This window comes from Mytilus trossulus, chromosome 6 (assembly GCF_036588685.1).
Source record: "Mytilus trossulus isolate FHL-02 chromosome 6, PNRI_Mtr1.1.1.hap1, whole genome shotgun sequence".
NCBI lineage: Eukaryota > Metazoa > Mollusca > Bivalvia > Mytilida > Mytilidae > Mytilus > Mytilus trossulus.
Genome location: NC_086378.1, coordinates 51036056 through 51063457, shown reverse-complemented (window position 1 = coordinate 51063457; position 27402 = coordinate 51036056). Strand labels below are relative to the sequence as shown.

Here is a 27402-nt window from a genome sequence, read left to right as displayed (position 1 = left end):
AAATGTGTACACTCTTGTAAACTTGTCAAATTTTTATCATTTTGGCTGATTTGTAGATTTGACATTGCTTTAAATATTTACTTTTTACAAATTATGACTATCTAATATTATATTCAAGATTTTAAACAAAACCTCAAAATTTCATAGAAACTGCAAATTCAGGGTCAGCAACCAATAACTGATTAACTGATGCGTCTGACAATTTTAGGGCAGATTGATCTCGACTTGATGAACATTTTTAATCAGTCAGATTGTCTCTTAGTGCTTTAGTTTCAAAAGTGTACGCCAAACTGCATCTTATCCTCACGTTCTATTTTAAGCTAAAGCAAAGCGGCCTGCATTGCTACGATGGATGTGGTCTTAGGATACATCTTTTAAAGTAGGAACCCTAAGGATGATTTAGACCAAGTCTGGTTTAGTTTGGCGGTGTAGTTTCAGAGAAGAAGATTTGTATATAAGTTCACGAACGACGACGGACGACGGACGCCACAAGATTACAAAGCTCAGTTGGTTCGTTTGGGCCAGGTGAGATTAAAAAAAAACATTATCCGAATAAGTAAATTAAGTTATCATATACACAAGGATAAAAGTAATATTAAACGTTACAGGGACAATCGATTTGTACTCAGCAGTTATGTACTGCTAATCTTCAATGTAATGATATATAATGTTGTTTTCTATCAAAGAATTAGACGATGAAGATAGAACAGTATTTGACGGTACTCTTTTAAAAACATACTAAATAAGACTTGAAATATCAGCTTTAGTTTAAATCATCTAGTTTTTACTGTAGAAATAATCGATGAAATGTGTTAACATAATTATCTGCATGTAATTTATATACTTTTTTTTTAACGAGAAACATACAAAAAAAAAAACAATTGATGATCACCTAACTGTATGATCGGTGTAGCGTTTCTTGTTCATTGAGTTGACAAAATTCATTCATAAGATTTATGGTACAATGACGCTATATATCATTGAAAAATCGAAATATAATTTATCTTATTTACATTTAATGGCAATATTTTAATAGCAGAGTACTTTTTGTAACGAAGATGATATTTTATATGAGACAAATGAGTAATGTTTTGAAATAAGCGATTTTCAAAGTCATGATAATATTATATTCCATATTGCTCTTAAAACAGATTGAATATCTTATTGTTGGCAAAATCAAAATGCTCAAGAATGAATTGTAAATCATTACCATTTAATTAACCCATTAAGTAAGTTTTGTGAAGTCAGGGAATCTCGGCTAAACCAAACGAAACGAAATATCTGATAGGAATAATCATCCTACCTAACACCAAACCCATATTTATAATTGTTCTTAATACGGGGTTGAGATTTTTCCCTTTTCACGAGGAATTAGGTTTAATGTCTAATTTTTACTGGATCTGCCATTGTATTTTCACACACCAGTTATGTTTATATCAATGTCAACCAATCGAATTTCGAGTACGTGTTTAAATTCAATATTTTCATATTCGTTATCTAAATTGCTCTCGTTTATTACAAGTTCACGAATCAAAATCAATAAATTGGCTTCGAAAATTATGGTCTCGAAATTACCTCAAAATGACAAGTATTCAAAAATGTGAAAAATATAATTACGATAAAAAGATCAGTGGAAGAAAAACGATTTGAAGTCATTCGATGTCTTTAGTCACTACACAATCACAGTCACTACACAATCACAGTCACTACACAATCAAATTTGTATCAAGATATTGAACCTGAATTCACATTGAAAAAGATTGCATCTTGCATTGCTGAATAGAGAGCGAGAGATAAAAAACAATATGCGGATGATGCAGCGGCGTGGTTTTTTTTAACAGCCAATCACTCATATGACATGCCATTTGAACGGGATGAAACGACTGTTTATAATTGTAATCATGCTATTCGGAGAGGGTCCAACCGGAATCTTATGATATCAACGTAAACAATATGAATAAACCAATGCCAACATTTGAATATACATAAATCAACATATGGTCTTCATTGGAAGCTATTATGTCATAAATTATAAAGTGAAAAAATAAAAATATATTCAACAGCAACTTAGAAAAACTGATATAAAGATCAAATTTACATAATGCAGGATACAAACTAACAACTAATGATGGTAAATTTCGGTTTAAGCTTAGATAAACACATAGATGCCTATTCGTTTAACCATATATATATTTTTTGACGGAATTTTTCAATGCTATTAAAGCCTTTTGATGTACAAATGTACCACTGGTTGACTATTTTTCCTTATACCGACATAATAAGCATTCTTTAGAAAATGATCAAAAGTAATAAACTTCAGCTACCTTATTTATGAAGTTTTAAGTCAAATGTGTAAAAGTTAATGTTCCTAATCATAAAAATTATCATCTTATAACGATGTCTTGTACTTAATCCTTTAGATATATAAAAGGCTCATAAGCAGTAAAAATCAGTATCACCGATTTGATTAAATTATTCATATTTGACTCCTAACATACTAAAACGTATAATCGTAATTAAAAAGTATCAACAAACAATTAACAATGAATGAATACGATAATAAGTTTAAACAGTTTGGGTGTTTATCAGTACATTTAAATTACAATCGTGGTGACCTGCGATGTTTTGTGACGGTCATATAATGTAATATAAACATTAAAATAGACAAAAATAGATAGCGATTCGTGCAATTGTATTTCTCTAGTTATGTTGGACTTCATATTAAGGCCGATCAAATAAGTTAACCATCGTTTCTACCTGTATTATCACGGTGGGTATGGTTGTCCTGCGAGAGAACGTACTGTGCTGGTGATTCAGTCCTGACGGGTGCTGGTGATCAATGAAAAAATGTAAACAAATACGAAAATGATGATTTTTGACGTTTTCACTCATAAAAAATGGAAGAAAACAGTTGAGATTTTTAAATTTCGTTTCTTATGGGTTCATATATAAACCATTAAAAAAATTACCCTCTAAACTGTTTCAGTAAGCGTAACACAAAAATGCTCATTTTCAGAAAATCTAGAACTGAAAAAAATAAAACAAAAATGCTCATAGAGTCCGCTTTCTATACCGCAATCCACACGACAAAACAATTTTGTGAAAAAACATTGCAATTTATTAAAATTTAGCATTTTCTCAATTTATTCATGTCCTGATACTGTGCTGGTGGGTCCTGTCATTGTGCTGGTGGGTCCTGATACGGTGCTAGTGATTTTGGATAAGAAGTTGATCATATTTGAAACAAATGTTAAAAAATCAATAAAATTAGCCAGATAATTGTTGCCAACAGGATCTATGACTCCTATTTTAGCTCTTGTGCATCCATTTGGCTGTTTAATATGTGTTTTCAAATGATCTGAACTTGTATTACATAATAAAATAAAAGGGCAACATCGTTCGTCCAATATCAGATAACAACTTATAGTATCTAAAATAAGTTAAAAATTCCACAATACTATATAATTCATTTTATGTGTCAATTTGTTCGAAAAAAGTCGAAAAGAAGAGACTTTTTTTAATGTCATGATTATATGTCGCTTTCTAGATCTATGTTTTGCATTTATTCCAGATGGCATGGACTCCTCACCCTGATGACCCTGCTGCCTTTCATAACTTTATCCGTATACATATATTAATAGATAAACAAAAGGCTGCATGCAACACGTATTTTTGTATTTAAAATGATTCGTTGTAACGAGAATATTTGTCGTGAATGGAAACTGTGAAGGTCACAATCTTAAATTGCTTATAAATGTTGCTGGAACCAGTTTCGTTATCTGATCTGAATTTTCTGAAATGTGCAAGGTAGCTAGACATTTTGATTTTTTTTACTCGGTAATGAACCATTGTATTGATCCCATGCTAAACATAACAAAAATCTTTTCACAAAGGTCTGTGAATTTTCTACAAAAATAGTGATTTTATTTTCACTAAATTCTCTTTTTCTACTAAATACAATAATGAACAATTATAAATAATAATGCTTTGCAAGAAGTCTCCCCTTGATATATGTACAAAATTATATCTCTATTATTCATTGTCTGTGCTGTTTTGATACTATTGCAGTTTGCACATTTCGGAATTGACAGGCCACAGGAGGGGTCATAAACCGTACACGAAAAGATAAAATTTTGATATATGTACTTAATTTGCATCTTTGAACCCCCCACCCCGGCTTGTTTTTTTAGGAGCCTGGGGTGTCTAAAAATGGTCGATTACAGACAGCCGAGTACGCATTTTGCTTTCCAGGCGTGTTATTGTTGATTGTTAAAGTCCTGAAAACGGAAAGATGGAAACAAAAATGATTGATATGTCTGGCTTTAGATTCAGTTTTTTTAAATATAAATTAGGCTTCATTTTAATATAATAATTCTATGAATTCACAGTATAAAAAAATGCAGAAAAAAAATGAATGAAGTGAAATATCTTTGTAAGGAGTCATTACTACAGAGATGGTGTGTTTGACACACAAAACTTAAAAGCTTAGTGATATTATTAATATTAAAATAACAGAGAATTTTAGTTGGGTATTTTTTCCATTTACTCATTTTCAATTATAATCAAGGCACATTTTATTTTTATTCATGAAAAATATTATATATAGAAAAGAAGGACACATTGTTCTCTTCCTCCCCCGTAATTCTTTATCAAAAATATTTATTTTGAAATGAAAAAAGCTAAGAAATCTTAATTTTATTAGTGTTCTCTATGTTATCTCGTCTTCATTCTCTGACATATTCTAGCTTGCCCTTTCATAAAATAGTGATTTTTTTTAGTGTTCTATCGAACTTTTGAAAAAAAACCAACCTGATAAGCGTTTAGACAAAAAAAAATTGTTGGAAAAATCTTACAGCAAGTGATTCTTAATAGCTATAATATACATTTTTCTTCTACAATACAACTTTTAAATCTTACGGGAAACTATTCCAAGCTTTCACTGTAACCTCGCTCTTACTTATCCCCATCCCTCCCCCACCCCCCCCCCAAAAAAAAACAGCAAACAAACAAACCCGCAATACTATTGTCATTCTTATAGTCCGCACTCAATTGTTCACAAACAAATGTGTTTTAAGCTGCTAAAGACATGATTCAAACGCTCAGAAAGTCCATTGTTCTATATTTTTGCTCTCCATTTTTATGCAAAACCTTTTACATTTTTATTTTATGGGTTATTGTTGAAGGTCGTACGATGACGTATGGTTGTAAACACATACTTCCTTTGGTTTCTTATGGAAATTTGTCCATTGACAACAAACATACCGCATCATCTACTTTATATAAGTATTGTATAAATTACAACGTATTTTGGTGATCTTGCAAAATGATCGTAATCCCGAAAATCGTAAACATATTTTTATCTTAAAAGGGGGCAAGAAGGGTTCCATTAACAGGCCAATAAATAAGATTACAGTTAGTTTTAAACAAAAATTAAAAAATAGGGGTATTTTTTCTCTCATAATAACAGTAAACAGATTCACAACAATGTCAATTTCAAGAAAGCAGACAACAGCTAATAAGTCAATAACAGTACAGCATCAATGATCTTGAATATATGCCACTTTTAACTAAAATATAAAAGCTCAGAACCAGGACATAGGAGCACAGAACCAGGACCGTTTTTCTTATCACCAGCGCAGCGTCAGGACAATTCCGTTTAACGAACTTGCACGACTTTTGCAATATAATATTGTTGTAATATACTTTGCATAGTACTTATTACACATCAGAGAAAAATTAAGCAACAAAACAGTCGTTTAATTGCCGTTCTGATACAATGTAAACAAACCCACCAGCACAGAATCAGAACCCACCAGCACCCGTCAGGACCAAATCACCAGCACAGTACGTTCTCTCGCAGGACAATCATACCCACCGTGATTATAGTGTATAAGAATCAGTAAGACAAATGGTTTACCCTTGATTCTCTTACAAAATTGATATTCATTTCTGTTTAATGGCCGAACGTTTAATTCATGCGTAACCCATCTGTAGCTCAGGGGTTAAATAGAAAGTCAATAAAAAAGTATGAGTATGGTCAAACTTTCTCATACTCTTAATATGTTGTCTTTTAGAAAAGATATGCATCTGCGTGAACTTTTATTCACAGTAATTCATCTCTTGGACCTCACAACACAATTATTTTGACAGACAAGTCAAATTAAATGACACAAAATGCACCGGTTCAAACTTTACTTGCAGAAGAATATTTTAGTCATATTATCGTCTTGAGAACCAATCCAACATTTTTATATATAAAAAAGAAGATGTGGTACGATTACCAATGAGACAACTCTTCACAAGAGACTAAAATGACACAAAAATTAACGATTATAGGTCATCGTCTGACCTTCAACATAGTCGGCTATAAACGGCCTCGAAATAACATATTCAAAATAATTCAAAGGATAAAACTAAAGGCCTAATGAATGTACAAAAAAAAAGAACGAAACATTTAATTTACTTTAAAATATTCGTAATATAAGTTTTTTTCTACTGTAATTATTTGTATTGAAACATTGTCGCTGAACTTAAGTTTTTCCGTTTAAACGTTGATGAATTTTGATTTTACATTTGAGCTTCATATAAATACACCTATAAACTAATAATAATATAATTGAAAACGTGATTTATCTCACTACAATTCGGAATATGTCTGCAAGTAATTACTTTTACATACCTCCCATATTGATTGGTATATTGAGGCTTAATCTGTTCGAATCAATTTGACATCTCTGTTTTATCTGCAAATACATGAATACTTTGCCACTATTTATCGTATAAACTGTTTTAACCCTAAACCAAATATGAGTTGCACATTTGCCTTATGTGATGATGATGATTATGAATCTAAGAAAGATTCGTTTAATCATGATGAGCGGTTTTAGAGGAGTTGCGGATACAATATAGATACCTCATATGAAGCAATGACTTAAGTCATGTTTAGGAACAAAATTTCCCCAAAAATATGTCCAAAAACTAAAGCGCAAAATGGCATTGTATGGTAAGTAATGTGAGATTAAATTGCATTTTGATAAGCGGACAAAGAGACTGAAACTGTGGATAACAAACATATCGTACTGGAAGAACAGACAAACTGAAGAATGAAATATAAGATGGACGGACATGATAAAATTGAGAATGGGAATGGGGAATGTGTCAAAGAGACAACAACCCGACCATAAAAAACCCCAATATATATATATATATGCATTCGCTTTACCATTAATTCGGGGGTATGAATAGGAATAAGTCATCCAGTCACCAAAGATTCCCACTCTTGCAAAAAAGTATTCCATGGAACAAAATTTAAAGATGTATGAATTAAGGCGTCTAATTTATGTTTTATCTTTGTTCATTCTAAAAATATTTTATCATTTCATATTGGAAAAATGAGATATTTGTTCTTTGGAACTTTTAATTTCATAATACATGTACTTCAATGATATGTATTTGGATTGATAACAAATTAAAATCCGTAATGCCCGCGTCACACTGTCCCGATTTTTGCGCCGATGGCTACACGATTATGAAAATTTCAAAATCGGGACTGATCGTATCCAGATCGGGCTATTCGTATTGCCATCTTTAACAATCGTAGAACCATCGACCACTTTTTCTAGCCTTCGGGGACAACTTCGGGAAGGGCTCTAAATTTTTTAACATGTTAACAAATTCCCGAAGCTGCGTCCGATGTTGAGGGTTCGTATTGAGTTCGTATCACCATTCTCACCATCGTAATGTCACCGGGAATGCATCTTTTAACATCGTATTGCATTCGTGTTTCCATCGTTTCCCTCGTGAAGTTTTGACATTACGATGTCTACACGAATGAATCACGAGGCTACCCGAAGGTCTTACGATGGCAACACGACTTCGTGAAGACCTCGTTATCCCGTCGTGTTGCTATCGAATAAAAGTACGAAGTCGACAAGATGGAACTACGACGGCAATAAATCCAGCTAAATGTAAGTTAATTTCCGCGCTAAAATACATTTAAAGTGCCATGCGCGATATGCACTGGTCGGTCTAGTACGACCGTTTAGAAATTTAAGACGTTCACAAAACATGGAGCTCATATCATATGATTCTATGAGAACAAGAAAGACGACAGCATTGTTTCTATTAATTCAAATGGAACAAGAAGAGCAGCTATTACAGTCACAGGATTTACTTTTACAAGTAATATATTATTTTTTGTCAATTTGTCATATAAAGTAACATAATGAAAATCATAAACGCGCCTCGTACACCAACACTACAGGTGCACGTATATAGCGAAACCAACTTTTTCTTCATTATTCTGATCTTTTCATGTATCATCTGAGTTGTTGTCACACGAATGCTTACTCCATAACCATTTTGTTTTCTATATGTCATATTTTGCCGCATTTGTTGCTTTCCCCACATCAATCCTTTTTTCTATATTATTATGATATTCTCCTGGAAAGAGCTCTTTTTTAATAAAAAGGATCAAGGAACCCATTAACTTACCTTTAAGATAGATCAGTAAACATGGGAATAATTATGGGTGTACACGACGTCTTTTAGACATCGTATGACCATCTCGCCATCATCGTAATCCATCGTGTAGCCTTCGTAATCCATCGTGTAGTCTTTGTGATCCATCGTATAGGCTTCGGCTGAGATATGAAGCTTAAATACCCGTCTTCGGTTAACCTTCGTATGTCCATCTTTTGCTATCGTATATTATTTTGGCATCATCGTATAGACTTCGTTATTCATCGTACTTGCTTCGGTCACTTTTTGGTATTTTAACGAGATCGGGACCAACTTCGTACGAACTTACAATTTTCGCATTCGGGTGTCCATCGTATATAAAAATCGGGACAGTGTGACGCGGGCATAAAGGCCCTGTTCGTTCAGAATGGCTAGGTATTTAAGACTGTAATTTAAAGGCTGCACTTCTTTTGATAAAGACATTTTTGGCCAAATTGGTAATTGCCGGACTTCATCACGGACAAGTGTACAAAATATGTTCTGCTAGTTGTAAAACCAAGTTTTATTCAAAATGATTCAGGTATGTAAAGCTAATGATTATTTTTTCTCTCATCGAAATCGATGATAACATGAGTATATATTACAATTCACTCGCAGATAAAATAACAAATATTCTAGACCCTAAAAGGTGAGATACATTTATCATGCCATCCTCGACGAAAATACCAATGAAAATAAACCCACCACAAACACATAATCAAATAAAAGGACGTACTATTCAATTCCCTTTCGAAAAAAAATCATCAGTAAGGAAAGGACCATATGACCTGGAGATTTTTTAAAACATTGATGTAAGCGATAAAAATGATCATATATCTTTATAGCTTGTTGTTCGGTGTGAGCCAAGGCTCCGTGTTGAAGGCCGTACTTTAACCTATAATGGTTTAATTTTTAAATTGTTATTTGGATGGAGAGTTGTCTCATTGGCACTCACACCACATCTTCCTATATCTATATAACAGCAACCAAAACTGTTGGGGAGAAAATTTAAACTTCCTTAACAAAGGGGTCGGCGATCTTAATCGAAAAAAATATGTGTTCGTTAACCCTACAGCAAAAGGGGGAAACGACCATTTGACAGATGTTTTTTTCCTAAGACCACGGCAAAATTACTTTATTATATTAAAACTTTTTTAAATCACCTATTTATGACCTACCTGTATAAATTTGTAGTATTACTAGTACTCCGACAGCTATTGCAAATCTCAAAAGAAATGGACACTTTCGTATGTGTTATCTGTATATATATATATATATATATATATATATTGAAATACGACTTTTGTTTCTTATTTTTCAGGTTAAAGGTTGTGCTTCCTTCATGAAATAACAAAGACATTTTTGTTCAATTCACATCAATGTACTGTGACAGGAAATTGACAATGATAAAGATAACGTATTCAGTTGGTAGAAATTGGATATATGTTCATTATATTTGACTAGGTACCCAAAACGATCCTCGAGAAACGATCAAAAAAAATACTAACAATGCCAGCTCGCCATTTTCACATACAAACACTGACAGTCTACTTCCGTATCGTGGCAAACTACCATTTTGTTAGAGGTTGGTTGAATGATTATTGTGGTCTTATTCCCCAATCTTAGCTAGCTGATTTAATCATTACAACTCAAAATTTGAATACGATAGAAATGAGCTCTCAAAGTGAGAAGCGCACTTCATTTTTTTAATCATTCAAACAATACACTCGACAACTTCAAGCAATATCATATCAACATATTTCGGTTTCTGTACATTTATCTCAGCAAGATGCATCACGTGTATCACCAATACCGAATGACATACAAGTTCATTTAATTCATGACTTGCCATTTTGAATTTTCCTCGGAGTTTAGTATTTTTGTGATTTTACTTTCTTCTCTTGCAATACACTGGCTCTTGTATACGATAAAGAGTAAAATAAAAAAAAATCCGAACTTCAGAGAAACTAAAAAGTCTCTTAACAAAATCAAAAGCTCAAACACATCAAAGGAATGGAAAACAATATGTCTGATTAGATTAAAAGTGTTTCCTTATTTGAAGAGGCAAAAGATACCAAAGGGATATTCAAACTCATAAGTCGAGAATAAAATGACAATGACATGGCAAAAAAGGAAAACGACTAAGTGATAAACAGTACGGCAGGAATATAGGTCACCATACAATCTTCAACAGTGAACAAAATTTGTACAATATTTAACCTCCCATGTCTGGAAATAATAGATTAATAATTTTCATGCAATTCCACAATTCACAATAACAGGTGCACAGTTTCAACATATATATAGATATCTGTAGATGTGGTATAAGTTCCAATGAGACAACCAAGTTATAAAAGTAAACCATTTAACTGTCTTCCATTGCTAATATCATACTAACAAAAACATTTATTTAAACATACAATAACTGTAGTAGTAGGAATAAAGAAAAATCTTGTGTGTAACTTCAACTTGTTGAAAACATATTAAACGTTTCTCGAGCCTCGTTAGTCGTTACCTTTTTATCGTATCATGCGATTTCTTTTCATATTATTTTCATGGGGAAATCGTTTGCCAGGATAAAGTAGCCGAAGGAATCGCATAGAATTGATTCAATAACACTTAACGAGTGTTTAAATGTGAAAAATTATAAAAAGAAACATACGAAAAAGTCGTATTTTACTGTACCGAAAATCGAAAAGTCCTTGGAAATTAAAACTAGAGGCTCTAAGAGCCGATGTCGCTCACCTTGGTCTATGTGAATATTCAACTAAGGACAACACGATGGATTCAAGACAAATTTGTGTTTTTGGTGATGGTGATGTGTTTATAGAGCTTACTTTACTTAACATTCTTGGTGCTTACAATTATCTCTATCTTTAATGATTGGCCCAGTATTTCAGTGGAAAATGTTAGTAAAAATTTATCAATTTTATGAAAAATGTTCAAATTTGAATATAAAGGGCAATGACTCCTTACGGGGTCAATTGACCATTTTGGTCATGTTGATTTATTTTTAGGTCTTACTCTGCTGTAAATTATTGCTGTTTACAGTTTATCTCTATCTATAAAAATATTCAAGATAATAACAAAAACAAAACGGCAAAATTTCCTTAAAATTAACGAATCAGCGACAGCAGCCTAACAACGAGTTGTCCAATTCATCTGCAAATTTTAGAGCAGATAGATGTTGACCTGATAAACAATTTCACCCACTGTCAGATTTGCTCTAAATGTTTTGGTTTTTAATGTTATAAGCCAAAACCTGCATTTTACCCCTATGTTCTATTTTTCGCCGAAGCGGTCATCTTGGTTAGTTTGCTAGGTCACCGGACACAAATTTTAAACTAAATTCACCAATGATGATTAAGGCTAAGTTTGGTTTAATTTGACCCTGTAGTTTCAGAGGAGAAGATTTTTGTAAAAGGTAACTAAGATTTACGAAAAATGGTTAAAAATTTACTATAAAGGGCAATAACTCCTAAATGGGTCAACTGACCATTCTGGACCTGTTGACTTATTTGTAAATCTTACAATGTTGAACATTTTTGCTATTTACAGTTTATCTCTATCTATAATAATATTAAAGATAATAATAAAAAAAAAAGCAAAAATTTCCTTAAAATTACCAATTCAGGGGCAGCAACCTAACAACGGGTTGTTTGATTCATCTTAAAATTACAGGGCAGATAGATCTTGACCAGATAAACAATTTTACCCATTGTCAGATTTGCTCTAAATGCTTTGGTTTTTGAGTAATAACCAAAAACTGCATTTAACCTCCATGTTCTATTCTTAGCCGTGGCGGCCATCTTGGTTGGTTGGCCGGGTCAAAAAACACAATATTCAAACTAGATACATCAATTATGATTGTGGCCATGTTTGGATTAATTTGGCTCAGTAGTTTCAGATGAGAAGATTTTTGTAAAAGATCATGGAGATTTACGAAAAAAGGTTAAAAATTGACTATAAAGGGCAATAACTCCTAAAGGGGTCAACTGACCATTTTGGTCATGTTGACTTATTTGTAAATCTTACTTTGCTGAACATAATGGCTGTTTACAGTTTACATGTATCTCAATCTATAATAATATTCAGGATAATAACCAAAAACAGTAAAATTTCCTTAAAATTACCAATTCAGGGGCAGCAACCCAACAACAGGTTTTCTGATTCATCTAAAAATTTCAGGGCAGATAGATTTTGACCTGATAAACAATTTTACCCATGTCAGATTTGCTCCAAATGCTTTGGTTTTTGAGTTATAAGCCAAAAACTGCATTTTACCCCCATGTTCTCTTTTTTGCCGTGGCGGCCATCTTGGTTGGTTGGCCGGGTCAAAAAACATAATTTTTAAACTAGATACATCAATGATGATTGTGGCCAAGTTTGGATTAATTTGGCCCAGTAGTTTCAGAGGAGAAGATTTTTGTAAAAGTTAACGCCGGACGACGGACGACAGACGACGGACGACGACGGACGACGGACGCCAAGTGATGGGAAAAGCTCACTTGGCCCTTCGGGCCAGGTGAGCTAATAAAAAAGGACGAACTATTCAATTCCCTTTCGAAAAAAATCATCAGTAAGGAAAGGACCATTTGACCTGGAGATTTTTTAAAACATTGATGAAAGCGAATAAAATTATCATTTTCACAGAAGCCAAAACTGTTGGGGAGAAAATTAAACTTCCTGAACAAATGTGTTGGTGAGCATAACCAAAAAAAATATGTTTTCGTTAACCCTACATCAAAAGGGGGGAACGACCATTTGACAGATGTTTTTTCCTAAGATCACGGCAAAATTACTTTATTATATTAAAACTTATTCAAAATCGCCTATTTATGACCTACCTGTATAAATTTTTGGTATTACTAGTACTCCGACAGCTATTGCAAATCTCAAAAGAAATGAACACTTTTGTATGAGTAATCTGTGTATATGTATATATTGAAATACGACTTTTGTTTCTTATTTTTCAGGTCAAAGGTTGTGCTTCCTTCATGAAATAACAAAGACATTTTTGTTCAATTCACATCAATATACTGTGACAGGAAATTCATAATGATAATGATAACGTAGTCAGTTGGTAGAAATTGGATATGTGTTCATTGTATTTGACTAGGTACCCAAAACGATAAAAAGAAAATACTAACAATGCCAGCTCGCCATTTTCACAAACAAACACTGACAGTCTACTTCCTTATCTTGGCAAACTACCATTTTGTTAGAGGTTGATTGAATGAGTATTGTGGTCTTATTCCCAAAACACAGCCGATTTAATCATTACCACTCAAAATTTATATACGATAGGAATGAGCTCTCAAAGTGAGAAGCGCACTTTATTTTTTTAATCATTCATACAATGCACTCGACAACTTCAAGCCATACCATATCAACATATTTTGGTTTATGTACATCTATCTCAGAAAGATGTATATCATGTATCATTTATACCTAATGACATACAAGTTAGATGGTTAGCTAGCTATACAACCAGGTTTAATAAGGAATATGACAGAGGTTGTCCATTCGTTTGATATGTTTGAGCTCAAGATTTTGCCATTTAATTAAGAACTTTCCGTTTTGAATTTTCCTCGGAGTTTAGTATTTTTGTGATTCTGTTTTCTTCTCTTACAATACGATCTTGTATACGATGAAGAGTAAAATAACAAAAAATGCCGAACTCCAAAGAGACTTCAAAACAGAAAGTCTCTTAACAAATGGCAAAATCAAAAGCTCAAATACAGCAAAGGAATGGAAAACAATATGTCTGACCTGATTAAAGGTGTTTCCTGATTTAAAGAGGCGAAAGATATCAAAGAAATTAGTCGAAAATAAAATGGCAATATCATGGCAAAAAATTAAAGCGACGAAGTGACAAACAGTACGGAAGTAATATAGGTCACCGTACGGCCTTCAACAGTGAACAAAATGTGTACAATATTTAAGTTTCCATGACTTGAAAAAGTAGGAAAAATGACGGTCATGCGATTCCATAGTGCCAGGTGCACAATTTCAACATATGTGCAATCTTCCTGTGAAGTTTCAGTGATCTGGCTTGAAAAGTGAAGGAGATGATTACAGAGTTATGTAACAGGCTTTCGTCGCTTATCTGCTCATCATCCAGACATCGACACTTCCAAGTATAGATTTGAGGAGAAGTGGTGCGATTTTCCAATGAGACAATTACACAGTAAAGTTCAAATGAAGTGGATGTAATTATAGGCAACCGTATGACCTACAACAATGCAAAAAAAAGGTACCATTTATACGCAGTCGACTTAAAAATTGTAATAATTCAAACAAAAACAAAAATAACGTTCTTATCTATAACAAAACAAATATGAAAATACTGACTCAATGATTTACCAGTTATACACAAATGCAACGTTCATTGAAATCGAAAAATCAACTAAAAAAACGGACAATGGAACATCCCCATCAAAAATGGAAAATAAAAAATCTGGAACGATAATCGACTCTTTAGTCATAAATTTTTGTAAAGCATTCAGTTGAATACCTGAAATGTTTAAATATGTAAAATGACAATTTTTGCTGTCTTTAAAGCAAGATCCTTCAGGTTAATCTCCGCACTACATGTCTCATGTGCAAATATTCGATTATTCAAAGCAAACATGTCATCAAGGTAACGGTAAATGTCTGTTCTGTGTTCTTTTGGAATTTCAACCAAAGATGAAGTACTGGATCTGCCTGTTATACTGTACTGGATACCTATACTACATTAGTTTCCTTAAATACGTTGTATTGCTACTTCAAATAGCTCCACGAAACGTCTTTCTAAATCATTAATATCAATTTTATCAGCAAAGTCAAAGCCGGGCTTCAAATTTGTTGTAAAATTATTTCAGAATTGGAGTGAATAAGGTCAAGGTTACTAAAACAATTCAAAGATGTGTTAGTGTACACATAATTTTCTAAAGACTCTTTCATCTGGCAATTGTATAAAACAACACTTGACTGTTCTACACTACACAAGTATTCTTCACTTTAAACTCAAAGACAAATTGAACTAGAGGCTTTAGGGAGCCTGTTTCGCTTAGTAAAAGACATTTTTATTTACATTTATGCATGACATAATGCAACCGTTATACTTTTGCTCTAGTTTCAGAGCTGAGATAAAAGTAAAAAACTGCGTTTTCCCACTATGTTATATTTTTAGCCATGTCTGCCATGTTGGTTGGCAGGAAGGGTCATCCGACACATTTTAAAAAACTAAATACCCTAATTCTTATTACTGGCCAGGTTTGGTTAATTATGTTTCTGTAGTTTTAGGAGATGACTTTTGTAAAAGATTACCAAAAAATACGAAAAAAAATGTTAAATTTGACTATAAAGGGCAATAACTCCTTGTTGACTTATTTGTAGATCTAACTTTGCTGACCATTATTGCTGTTTACAAATTATCTACATCTATATTAATATTCAAAACAACCAAAAACAGCAACCTAACAACAGTTTGTCTGATTCGCCTGAAAATTTCAAGACAAATATATCTTAGCCTGATAAACATTTGTATTTTGTCAAATTTGCTCTAAGTGCTTTAGTTTCAGATATATGAGCTGCCTTAGTTTCAGAGATAAAAACTGCATTTTACCCCTATGCTCTATTTTAAGCTATGTCGGCCATGTTAGTTGACAGGTGGGTTCATCGGACACATATTTTAAACTATATACTCTAATTATGATTTTGACCAAGTTTGGTTAAATTGTCTCTGCAGTTTCAGAGGAGAAGATTTTTTGTACAATTACGAAAATTTACAATTTTTTGTTTAAATTTACTATAAAGGACAATAACTCATTTAGGGATCAATTTACCATTATGGTCATGTTGACTTATTTGAAGATCCTACTTTGCTGAACATTATTGCTGTTTACAGTTTATCTCTTTCTATAATAATATTCAAGATAATAACTGCAAAATTTCCTTAAAATGACCACTTCAGTGGCAGCAACCCAACAATGGGTTGTCCGATTCGTCTGAAAATTGCAGGACAGATAGATCTTGACCTTATCCCGTCAGATTCACGACGGACTCCAATTGATGAGAAAACCTTACTTGGCCCTGTGGGACATGTGAGCTAAAAAAAAAATGGTCATGCTTTGTTATCTAAAAATAATGGCTTGCGTACATATAACTTTCTTGTCTTAGGAGGGATAAATCGTACTTTGAAAAACATTACTCCGATTTCAACAAAAAATTCTGATACTGAAATCACCAAAATGTTTGATTGACAACATATGTGTTACGTTTGTAGGATGTGTTTTAAAAAAACCATTGGCATTTTCATGGGAACCACCTGTGCCCCTCTTCTTGTCGACTTGTTTCTTTATTTATATGAGGCTGACTTCATACAGTTACTTCTTAAGAAGAATTAACAGAAGTAAGCAGTATCCTTCTACTTTACTTTCCGCTTAAGAGATGATTTTTTTCTGACAGTTTTTTTCAAATTTTGGTGACTATGTTGCAGGTATCTATCCCTTCAAACTCTTTGGGGTCTCGGTGGCCGAAGTGGTTACTACTGTAATCACTATCCAGTCAACACTGAGGTTGTGATATCGAATCCCGCTCGTACGGGTGCACTCGACTCCAATCTTAACTGACTAGGATTGTCAGTTTTCCTATCGAAGGTCGGTGGTTTTCTCCGTGCACTCCGGCTTCCTTCACCAATAAAAACTGGCCGCCACGAGATAGCCTAAATGCAGTGCTTAAAAGTGTCGTTAAAATACAAAAAAAAATATCAAATCCCTTCAAACTTGAGATACATGTTACAACAGATACAGCTTAGACTAGTCTCGACATTGACAACGAGGGTCAGTTGATAACTAAACTTTATGCCAAAAGAGATGATTTCAACCTCACAATTTTAAACTTTCCATTTCTATCTAGCAACATTCCAGCCGCTCCTGCATATGGAGTATTTACTAGTATATCCATGTTGATACGATATTCCCGAGCTTGTGTTTACTATCATGATTTCCTTGATAGAAGGTTGCTGCTCATAAGTACGCTATTTAACCAAGAGTCCAAGTGGTAACGTTGAAATCTTCCCCTTGAAAATTTTAAAGACGCCATAAAGAGTTGGTTGACCGTTATGGAATATCTGTTTCAAAAGTGACGACGGATGTGATAAAAATTTCGTAACCACAATCCCGTCCCCTATACAACGAATGTGACAACCGAACTAGACATATCACCCAGTGTGTACTGACATGAGCAACACGATGGGTGTCACATGTGGAGCAGGATCTACTCACCCTTATGGATCAGCTGAGATCACCCCGCTTTTGGTGTTGCTGTCTTTAATTTTTGGTGTTGTTTTTCTGTTTGTCTTTTTTTGTCTTTTCCTTGTTTAGCCATGGCAAAGTCAGTTTATTTTCGACATGTGAGTTTGAATATCCCTCTGGTTTCATTTTACTCTCTTTTAGAAGCTATACGTTTGTCGAATATTTACATGTTTCTCATTTGAATATGTTTTTCTACATCTGATGTTTTGAAGAAATGGGATAACCGCTTGTCTGGCTAAACAGGCGTTGGACGTCATAGTAATCTCGGACTACTTTGACGTATGCTATACAGGAAAGATTGGTGGGTGAAAGGTTTTTTATTTCTGGAATCTTTTGTTGTTGCCATTTATTCTATTCTTTATAATTTAGCACCTCATTATTTTCTATTCCTTATTTTATTGCCGACGTTTCTCTATAACTCATAATCTTTTTGCCATTTAGTCTGCAATTTTTGCCTACTATTCTCTAGGTTGGATTTTATTTGTATACTCAAGACAGGTAAAGGAAGTCAACTTTGAAACATTATGAGTTGATGTACGGATGGGTATAATATAAAAAAGTATAATATTTGCCAGTGCCCACTATACGTTCTCAAAGACGTAATTTGTCCATATTATGTATAACAATATTATATATTGCTACTTCTATTCAAAGCAAGGCTATATGGATTGTTTTAATATATGTTAATTCAGATTATCATTATCATAAAATTGATTCGAAAATATTAAGCTAATTATCTTGAAAAAAATGTATAATAAAATCATCATCAACTTGTTATATGGACAATCAGAAATAACATGGGCTGATAATTTGTTTTCATATATCACACTGACAGACTGGCATGACTGGTCGCCTTAAAATAGGTTTCACATCTCCAAGAAGAACATTGACATGAGTGTTAATTGCATACATTTGTAACACAAAAGGCCTCCTTTGATTTATATGAGATGTTGTTGGGAGAATTTATCTCATTACGGGAAAAAGCTCAAGTCAATCCATTTTAAGTCTTTTTTTCTAATTTGAGTTTGACCATAGAAGTTTTACATCAACAGTTGATCAATACATGTATAATACTTCCATCGTTTGACAAACATAAGGCCAAACAAAAAAGTATATGTGTTTACTGTCATGTGCTGAAAAAATAGGATAGGTACATGTAGCTAGGGATTTTTTTTGTTTTTAATATTGCATCTATCATGTCTATGGGAGCAACTTTGCGACTTTAACAGTGATTAGTCAAAAATGGTAAAAAAAACTTTAGGGTAGGGGATAAAAATAAGGGTAGGTAGGTACAGTTAATTCACATACTCTTTTGTTTGGCCTTACGAAGTGGTTTCGTGCATAACGTAAATGAAATATATCTATAACCTATTCATTTTAATTGCTAGCTGGCTCTTTCTAAATTAAAACAAGGATTCTTTTTTCTTTACTCAGTCTTACAAATCTGCATATACGTGTATATATATATATTTATTGATACCCTTAAAGGGCAATTGCAAAACATTGATTATGATACAGATCTAGAGATACAAAATTGTACAATATAATTATCAATAATAAGAAATAAATAAATAGCTTACAACATGCATAATATATATCAGTCAAGGGTCTAACTTAAATAAGTTATTAGAGAAAAATAACATACATGTTGTTATTGTGAGCTGAAATATCAACTAGAGGCTCTTTTATGTGTCGCTCACCTTGGTCTATGTGCATATTAAACAAAGGACACAAATGGATTCATGACAAAATTGTATTTTGGTGATGGTGATGTGTTTGAAGTTCTTACTTTACTGAACGTTCTTGATTCTTACAATTATATCTATAATGAACCTTGCCCATTAGTAACAGAGAAAAATATTTGGTAAAAATTAACATAAATTTACCAAATTAATGAAAATTGTTAAAAATTGACTATAAAGGGCAATAACTCCTTAAGGGGTCAATTGACCATTTAGGTCATGTTGACTTTTTTGTAGATCTTACTTTGCTGAACATTATTGCTGTTTACAGTTTATCTCTATCTATAATAGTATTCAAGATAATAACCAAAAACGGCAAAATTTCTTTAAAAATTACCAATTGGAGGGCAGCAAGCCAACAACCGATTGTCCAATTCATCTGAAAATTTCAGGGCAGATAGATATTGACCTGATAAACATTTTTATCCCATGTCAAATTTCCTCAAAATGCTTTGTTTTTTGAGTTATAAGCCAAAAACTGCATTTTACCCCTATGTTCTATTTTTAGCCGTGGCGGCCATCTTGGTTGGTTGACCGGGTCACGCCACACATTTTTTAAACTAGATACCCCAAAGATGATTGTGGCGAAGTTTGGATTAATTTGGCTCAGTAGTTTCAGAGGAGAAGATTTTTGTAAAAGATTACTTAGATTTATGAAAAATGGTTAAAAATTGACTATAAAGGGCAATAACTCCTAAAGGGGTCAACTGACCATTTCGGTCATGTTGACTTATTTGTAAATCTAACTTTGCTGAACATTATTACAGTTTACAGTTTATCTCTATCTATAATAATATTCAAGATAATAACCAAAAACAGCAAAATTTCCTCAAAATTACCAATTCAGGGGCAGCAACCCAACAACAGGTTAACCGATTCATCTGAAAATTTCAGGGCAGATAGATCTTGACCTGATAAACATTTTTACCCCATGTCAGATTTCCTCTAAATGCTTTGGTTTTTGAGTAATAAGCCAAAAAATGCATTTTACCCCTATGTTCTATTTTTAGCCGTGGCGGCCATCTTGGTTGGTTGACCGGGTCACGCCACATATTTATAAACTAGATACCCCAAAGATGATTGTGGCGAAGTTTGGATTAATTTGGCTCAGTAGTTTCAGAGGAGAAGATTTTTGTAAAAGATTACTTAGATTTATGAAAAATGGTTAAAAATTGACTATAAAGGGCAATAACTCCTAAAGGGGTCAACTGACCATTTCGGTCATGTTGACTTATTTGTAAATCTAACTTTGCTGAACATTATTACTGTTTACAGTTTATCTCTATCTATAATAATATTCAAGATAATAACCAAAAACAGCAAAATTTCCTCAAAATTACCAATTCAGGGGCAGCAACCCAACAACAGGTTAACCGATTCATCTGAAAATTTCAGGGCAGATAGATCTTGACCTGATAAACATTTTTACCCCTGTCAGATTTCCTCTAAATGCTTTGGTTTTTGAGTAATAAGCCAAAAACTGCATTTTACCCCTATGTTCTATTTTTAGCCATGGCGGCCATCTTGGTTGGATGACCGGGTCACGCCACACATTTTTTAAACTAGATACCCCAATGATGATTGTGGCCAAGTTTGGTTTGATTTGGCCCAGTAGTTTCAGAGGAGAAGATTTTTGTAAAAGCTAACGCCGTACGACGACGGACGACGGACGCCAAGTGATGAGAAAAGCTCACTTGGCCCTTTGGGCCAGGTGAGCTAAAAAACTGTAATAACATATGTATGTTACATGTTTCAAAGGGAATATATACAACCTTTATTTTGTTAAATTTTTCTCAAGTTCTATTGATATTATAATTTTCTTTATGTATACTAATCTTTGCAAATATATAACAGCTCATAGCTTACCAATCATGCATAATACACCTATGTTATTACAGAAAATACATTCCTGCAATAACCAATGGGTGTTATTACAGCTTCTCTATATCTCTTTAAAGGCTTTGCTCTGACTTGCAAATTCTATACATAGTATATAAAGAATATTTAAAATTGAGAATGGAAATGGGGAATGTGTCAAAGAGACAACAATCCAACCAAAGAGCAGAAAACAGCCGAAGGCCACCAACAGGTCTTCAAAGTAGCAATAAAAATCCTGCACCTGGAGGATTATTTTCACAAATATTCTGAGCCTCAATTTGATGAAGAATAAAAATAACGTAGTGACCCAGGGCTCGACATTACCGTTTGTCCGATTGTCCGGGACAAGTGGAAATAGGTGTCGGGCAAGTAGATTTATCATACTACTTGTCCGATGGGACAAGTGAAAAAATCGATGTCAGATGTTAATAGATCAAATTCAAGACTTATACATTCTTAAAAATATGAACGATTGTTTTATTGATCATACAAAATGAAATAAATATTCATTGATTGACCCAGAGACATATAAACTTGTATATTATGTCTCTGATTGAACGTTTTTGAACATGCTGGTAGCCATTGCAAAGGGCAAAATAAGTAAGGGGAAGGAAACCAAATGTAAATGTTTCTTCTTAGTAGAAGCCTCTTGAATTAGGAGCACCTCCATATGCATTATATGGAGTTTTACCTTAACTTAAAAAATTTAAATTAAAGTTTGTATCATTTGATTTTGCTTTTAGGCATAACATTAAATTAAAACTAGAGGCTCCCTAGAGGCTCCAAAGAGCCTGTGTCGCTCACCTTGGTCTATGTGAATATCAAACAAAGGAAGCAGATGGATTCATGACAAAATTGTGTTTTGGTGATGGTGATGTGTTTGTAAATCTTACTTTACTAAACAGTCTTGCTGCTTACATTTATCTCTATCTATAATGAAATTGGCCCAGTAATTTCAGTTGAAAATGTTAATAAAAATTTACAAATTTTATGAAAATTGTTAAAAATTGACTATAAAGGACAATAACTCCTTAGGGGGTCAATTGACCATTTCGGTCATGTTGACTTATTTGTAAATCTTACTTTGCTGAACATAATTGCTGTTTACAGTTTATCTCTATCTATAATAATATTCAAGATAATAACCAAAACAGCAAAATTTCCTTAAAATTACCAATTCAGGGGCAGCAACCCAACAATGGGTTGTCAGATTCATCTGAAAATTACAGGGCAGATAGATCTTGATCTCATAAACAATTTTACCACCTGTCAGATTTGCTCTAAATGCTTTGGTTTTTGAGGTATAAGCCAAAAACTGCCTTTTACCCCTATGTTCTATTTTAGCTGTGGCGGCCATCTTGATTTGATGGTCGGGTCACCGGACACATTTTTAAAACTAGATACCCCAAAGATGATTGTGGCCAAGTTTGGATTAATTTGGCCCAGTAAGAAGATTTTTGTAAAAGATAACTAAGATTTACGAAAAATGGTTAAAAATTGACTATAAAGGGCAATAACTCCTAAAGGGGTCAACTGACCATTTCGGTCATGTTGACTTATTTGTAAATCTTACTTTGCTAAACATTATTGCTGTTTACAGTTTATCTCTATCTATAATAATATTCAAGATAATAACCAAAAACAGCAAAATTTCCACAAAATTACCAATTCAGGGGCAGCAACCCAACAACGGGTTGATCGATTCATCTGAAAATTTCAGGGCAGATAGATCTTGACCTGATAAACATTTTTACCCCATGTCAGATTTCCTCTAAATGCTTTGGTTTTTGAGTTATAAGCCAAAAACTGCATTTTACCCCTATGTTCTATTTTTAGCCATGGCGGCCATCTTGGTTGGTTGACCGGGTCACGCCACACATTTTTTAAACTAGATACCCCAATGATTATTGTGGCCAAGTTTGATTCAATTTGGGCCAGTAGTTTCAGAGGAGAAGATTTTTGTAAAAGTTAACAACGACGACGGACGACGGACGACGGACGACGACGGACGCCGGACGCAAAGTGATGGGAAAAGCTCACTTGGCCCTTCGGGCCAGGTGAGCTAAAAAGGTATTATTCAATAAGATCTATATGTTAAAATAATAAGTTAAGATGGAAAAATTAGATAAAATCTAAAAAGGCAGATTGTTTACTAAAATGTTTTCTGTACTTTGTGATCATATATCAATGTATGTAAAAATCAAGACAAATTGTAAAATCTTGTTTGGCACCATCAATAAATTAAAAAGGTTTATTTGCAAACAAGGTGCCAGGTATATTTGAACCATACCACTACTTCAGAATGAATATAGGTCCATGAATAGGAGAACCCAGTGGTATGGGAAGAGATATGCTTTAATGAATGACACATGATAGTGACAATGTGTTAGAGAGCTCAGTCTTGCAAATAAGCCTTCAGTCTGAAATAATAAAATGAATTTTGATGTAGTAATCATATAACATAACAAAATGCTCCCTTTATTGATCTTTATTAGGTACAATCAAAGGGCAAGTGTTATTATTGCATATAACATGTATAATCAATATGGTGAATTTTCAATTACAAATTCGGACAAGTGAGTTATGAGTTCGGACAAGTTGATTTTCTTTCAACTTGTCCGAAGGGACAAGTGAGAAAAAATGATAATGTAGAGGCCTGTAGTCAAGCAGATGCCAAAAAAATATTCTGAATCCAGTTTTTCCTCATAACCTAAAGTCATGAAAGTGTCAAATATTGAAAAAAATAATTTGATTGATAGCATCAAAAAACTTTTTTTTTATCTGACTCAGACAAGAAACTGGCATAACCCGGCCCTCCCTTCAAGTTAATTGTTGCTTGCCTATGGTTTTCCATCATGCTATGTTTTCATGATGTATCATCTACATTCATGACATTGTAACATTGTAAACTTGAATAGGATCATAGGATGTGTAATATACAAATAACTTGTTTCTGAACTTGTCAAAGCAAATACCACTGGGTTTCTGTAGAACATCTCCTTCCCTCAACAAAACCTGTGCAGAACTATCCTTTTGTTTCAAGACATGAATATTGTTTGATTTCTTACCACAAATGTAAACATTTCCTTCTGTGTCAAGAACAATTCCAGAGACATCTTTCAAATCTTGAGTTTGGTATAGAAAAACTTCCTCACCATAATCCTTCATACAATATAAACAATCCGCAATTGCATAATACACTTCATCATCCCTACCAACACTTAAAGCTTGAATCTGACCACCGGACATTTGAAGGGTCTTCAAATACTGGACAGCATGACCATTGATATCCATTACAATAATTTCACTTTTATAAGCCATATATAATTTACTCCATGAGGCAGTTATAAGGTTACAACCTTTTGCCATCTTCATGATATTTTTGCAATGAAGTGTACCGGTACCGTCTTTTTCCAGGAATAGAAGTTTTTTATTGTCCACTAATACAACAGCTTTGTTTCCACCAGGAACTGCAGTGCTATCTGTTGGTGAGCCTGGAATTTTAATATCACTTATATGACCTCTAGCATCATTAAATAAAAACACCTTTGAGGATGAAAAAAGGTTCAACTCAACAACAAGAAGATGACCAGCGTCCATTATTGATACACTGGATACAAATTTTTCAGTCTTAATTGACTCGCCAGGTGTTGCACAAATAGCTGATATTTTCATCCCTTGCACCATGTTCACATTGTATGGTGTTGACTCCATATTTACTTTTCCAAATAGTAATTCCATTTTAGAACACAATTCAACTGGATCAGTGAGTTCCATTTTCAACGAATATGCCTGCATGTTGTAAGACATTTCTTTCACTTGTAGGTCCCTTACGTTCTTGAAAGCTTTCAATCTTTGCAGTAACATAAATGCTTGTTTATCTGATCCAATACTCAGTATGGAAGACATTTCGTCTAAGAACCAAGCAGCTTCTTTTCGTCCATCTTCTGCAACTGTTTTGTCTTTCATCAATTGATCGAGAACTTTTTTTTCTTGACTTTCAACATCCTTCAATAATGTTTTATCAATCATTTCCTCAAGGTATCTAACCAGTTCTAGTCTTATTTCATCAATTTTCTTTTTTGCTGAAGAAACCTCGTTAGAAAATATCTGTTCAACTGTCTGCTTATTTGCAAGAATAGCACTGAAACTTTGTAAAATATTTGTAATTTCTGTTTGAATACTGTGGAAATTTTGTGAGTTTTTTGTCCCATTGGAAGCAAGGTCGATAGGAACTATATCACTATTACATGACGGATGTAAACCAAGGCAAGCATCACATAACATAATATCATGTTTCTTGCAATAAAACTGTATTTCAACTGATGGGTGATTTATGCATGTTTCAGGTGTGTTTAGGATTGTTCCCTTGTTTTCTGTAGCATATGAAGAAGAAGCATCATTTCTTATTTCTGTTAAATAATGATTTCTTGTGAGTTTTAAAGATTGATGATGTTGGACACACCCTGGACACAACTGTTCTTCACAAATAGTACACCATTTCACAGATGGATTCTTATTACCTCCTTCTAAGCAAGGACCACATATAGCTGGCATGGCATGTCCCGCCATAATTTATATAGTTTGTTTTACCTGAAAAATATAACTAATTCTAGTTTATCACACAAAAGGCAAAAAATAAAATATTTTTTAATAAAAGAATAATTGATTGGTTGTAGAGTGTCCATAATTTGGCTAATTAAGTCTAATACTGTAAACCAACTTATTTTCCTAGACACTTTATTTCGCTTTAGTTATTCGTAATCTATTTCATGGCCATTTTACATTTCAATATTGTAAAAGTGTCTCAATGAAGGAAAAAAATCAAAGTTTTACATATTTGCTGTGATTTATATTCGCTTTATATTTTCTGCTTGGAAAGTTACGCTGTAAAAATCGCTCGAAAAATCAGTTGGTTTACAGTACTATATATATACGTATATATATATACCATCATGACCATTATAAACTTTGCTGACATTTAAACCATTAACAAACGAACAATGTCAAAGTCAATGAACCTAGACTATCAGTAATTTAAAGCTTATCGGGGCCTTTTATAGCTGACTATGCGGTATGGGCTTTGCTCATTGTTGAAGGCTGTACAGTGACCTATATTTGTTAATGTTTGTGTCATATTGGTCTTTTGTGGATAGTTGTCTCATTGGCAATCATACCATATCTTCTTTTTTATATAATATATATATATCATCTATATATATGTTCCAGACTGTATGAGTATTAACTACTTTTTGGACCGTACGCCTACGGTCTGGACCGTAGGCGTACTTTTTCAAAATATGCGTATGGTCTGACTAATATTAAAAAAGATGGTCAGGTTAATTAGATAGAAATGCATATAGCAGATCAACATAACTTAACTATCAAATTAATATAAAAAAGTTCAATTGTAATTGAAACAAAAACTTAATATTTTAACTTTTTTTTAAATTCACGCAAATTAAATCTGTTAATCTCTTGTATCTAGCATGTCTATCAGTAATACATTAATTGAATTATAACCACTGAAATTGAAGATATCGGAAGGAAATATCATGTGGTTTTGGAATATTTAGCAACTTTACCACAAAATGCAAATGCAAAGGAACATGCATGAACTGCAAACATGAAAATGTAAAAAAATATTTCGTTACTTGAATTGTATTTAGATGGACCCTACACGTACACAGTCCAGACTGTACGTGTACTGTTTAAATACTCATATGGTCTGGAATATATACAAGCAATTTAATCTGAGCAAATGTAATTAGCAAATCCACTATTAATGACTATGGACATGATGGAAGAAATAGTTCTCAAAATATTTATACAATGAACAATATTGATATCACTAAAGATGAACAAATAAAGGATCTTGGAATTATTTTTCAAAATGACATTAATAACACATTTCAAGTAAAATAAATATAGCCAATAGTATACTTGGACTGATTAAGCAGACTTTAAGCTTTAGTGTTTAA

General features: G+C 33.2%; 1 protein-coding gene across 1 annotated transcript; it reads right to left on the bottom strand.

The window, feature by feature from the left end:
* Positions 1–24307: 24307 nt before the first annotated feature.
* LOC134722781 (uncharacterized) lies at positions 24308–25993 on the bottom strand. Its single transcript, XM_063586408.1, has one exon. The coding sequence runs from the start codon at positions 25991–25993 to the stop codon at positions 24308–24310; it is 1686 nt and encodes a 561-aa protein (XP_063442478.1).
* Positions 25994–27402: the final 1409 nt, after the last annotated feature.

Excerpts from the sequence above, each read along its gene's own strand:
- LOC134722781 (XM_063586408.1), bottom strand. The coding sequence starts at position 25,993 with ATGGCGGGACATGCCATGCCAGCTATATGTGGTCCTTGCTTAGAAGGA.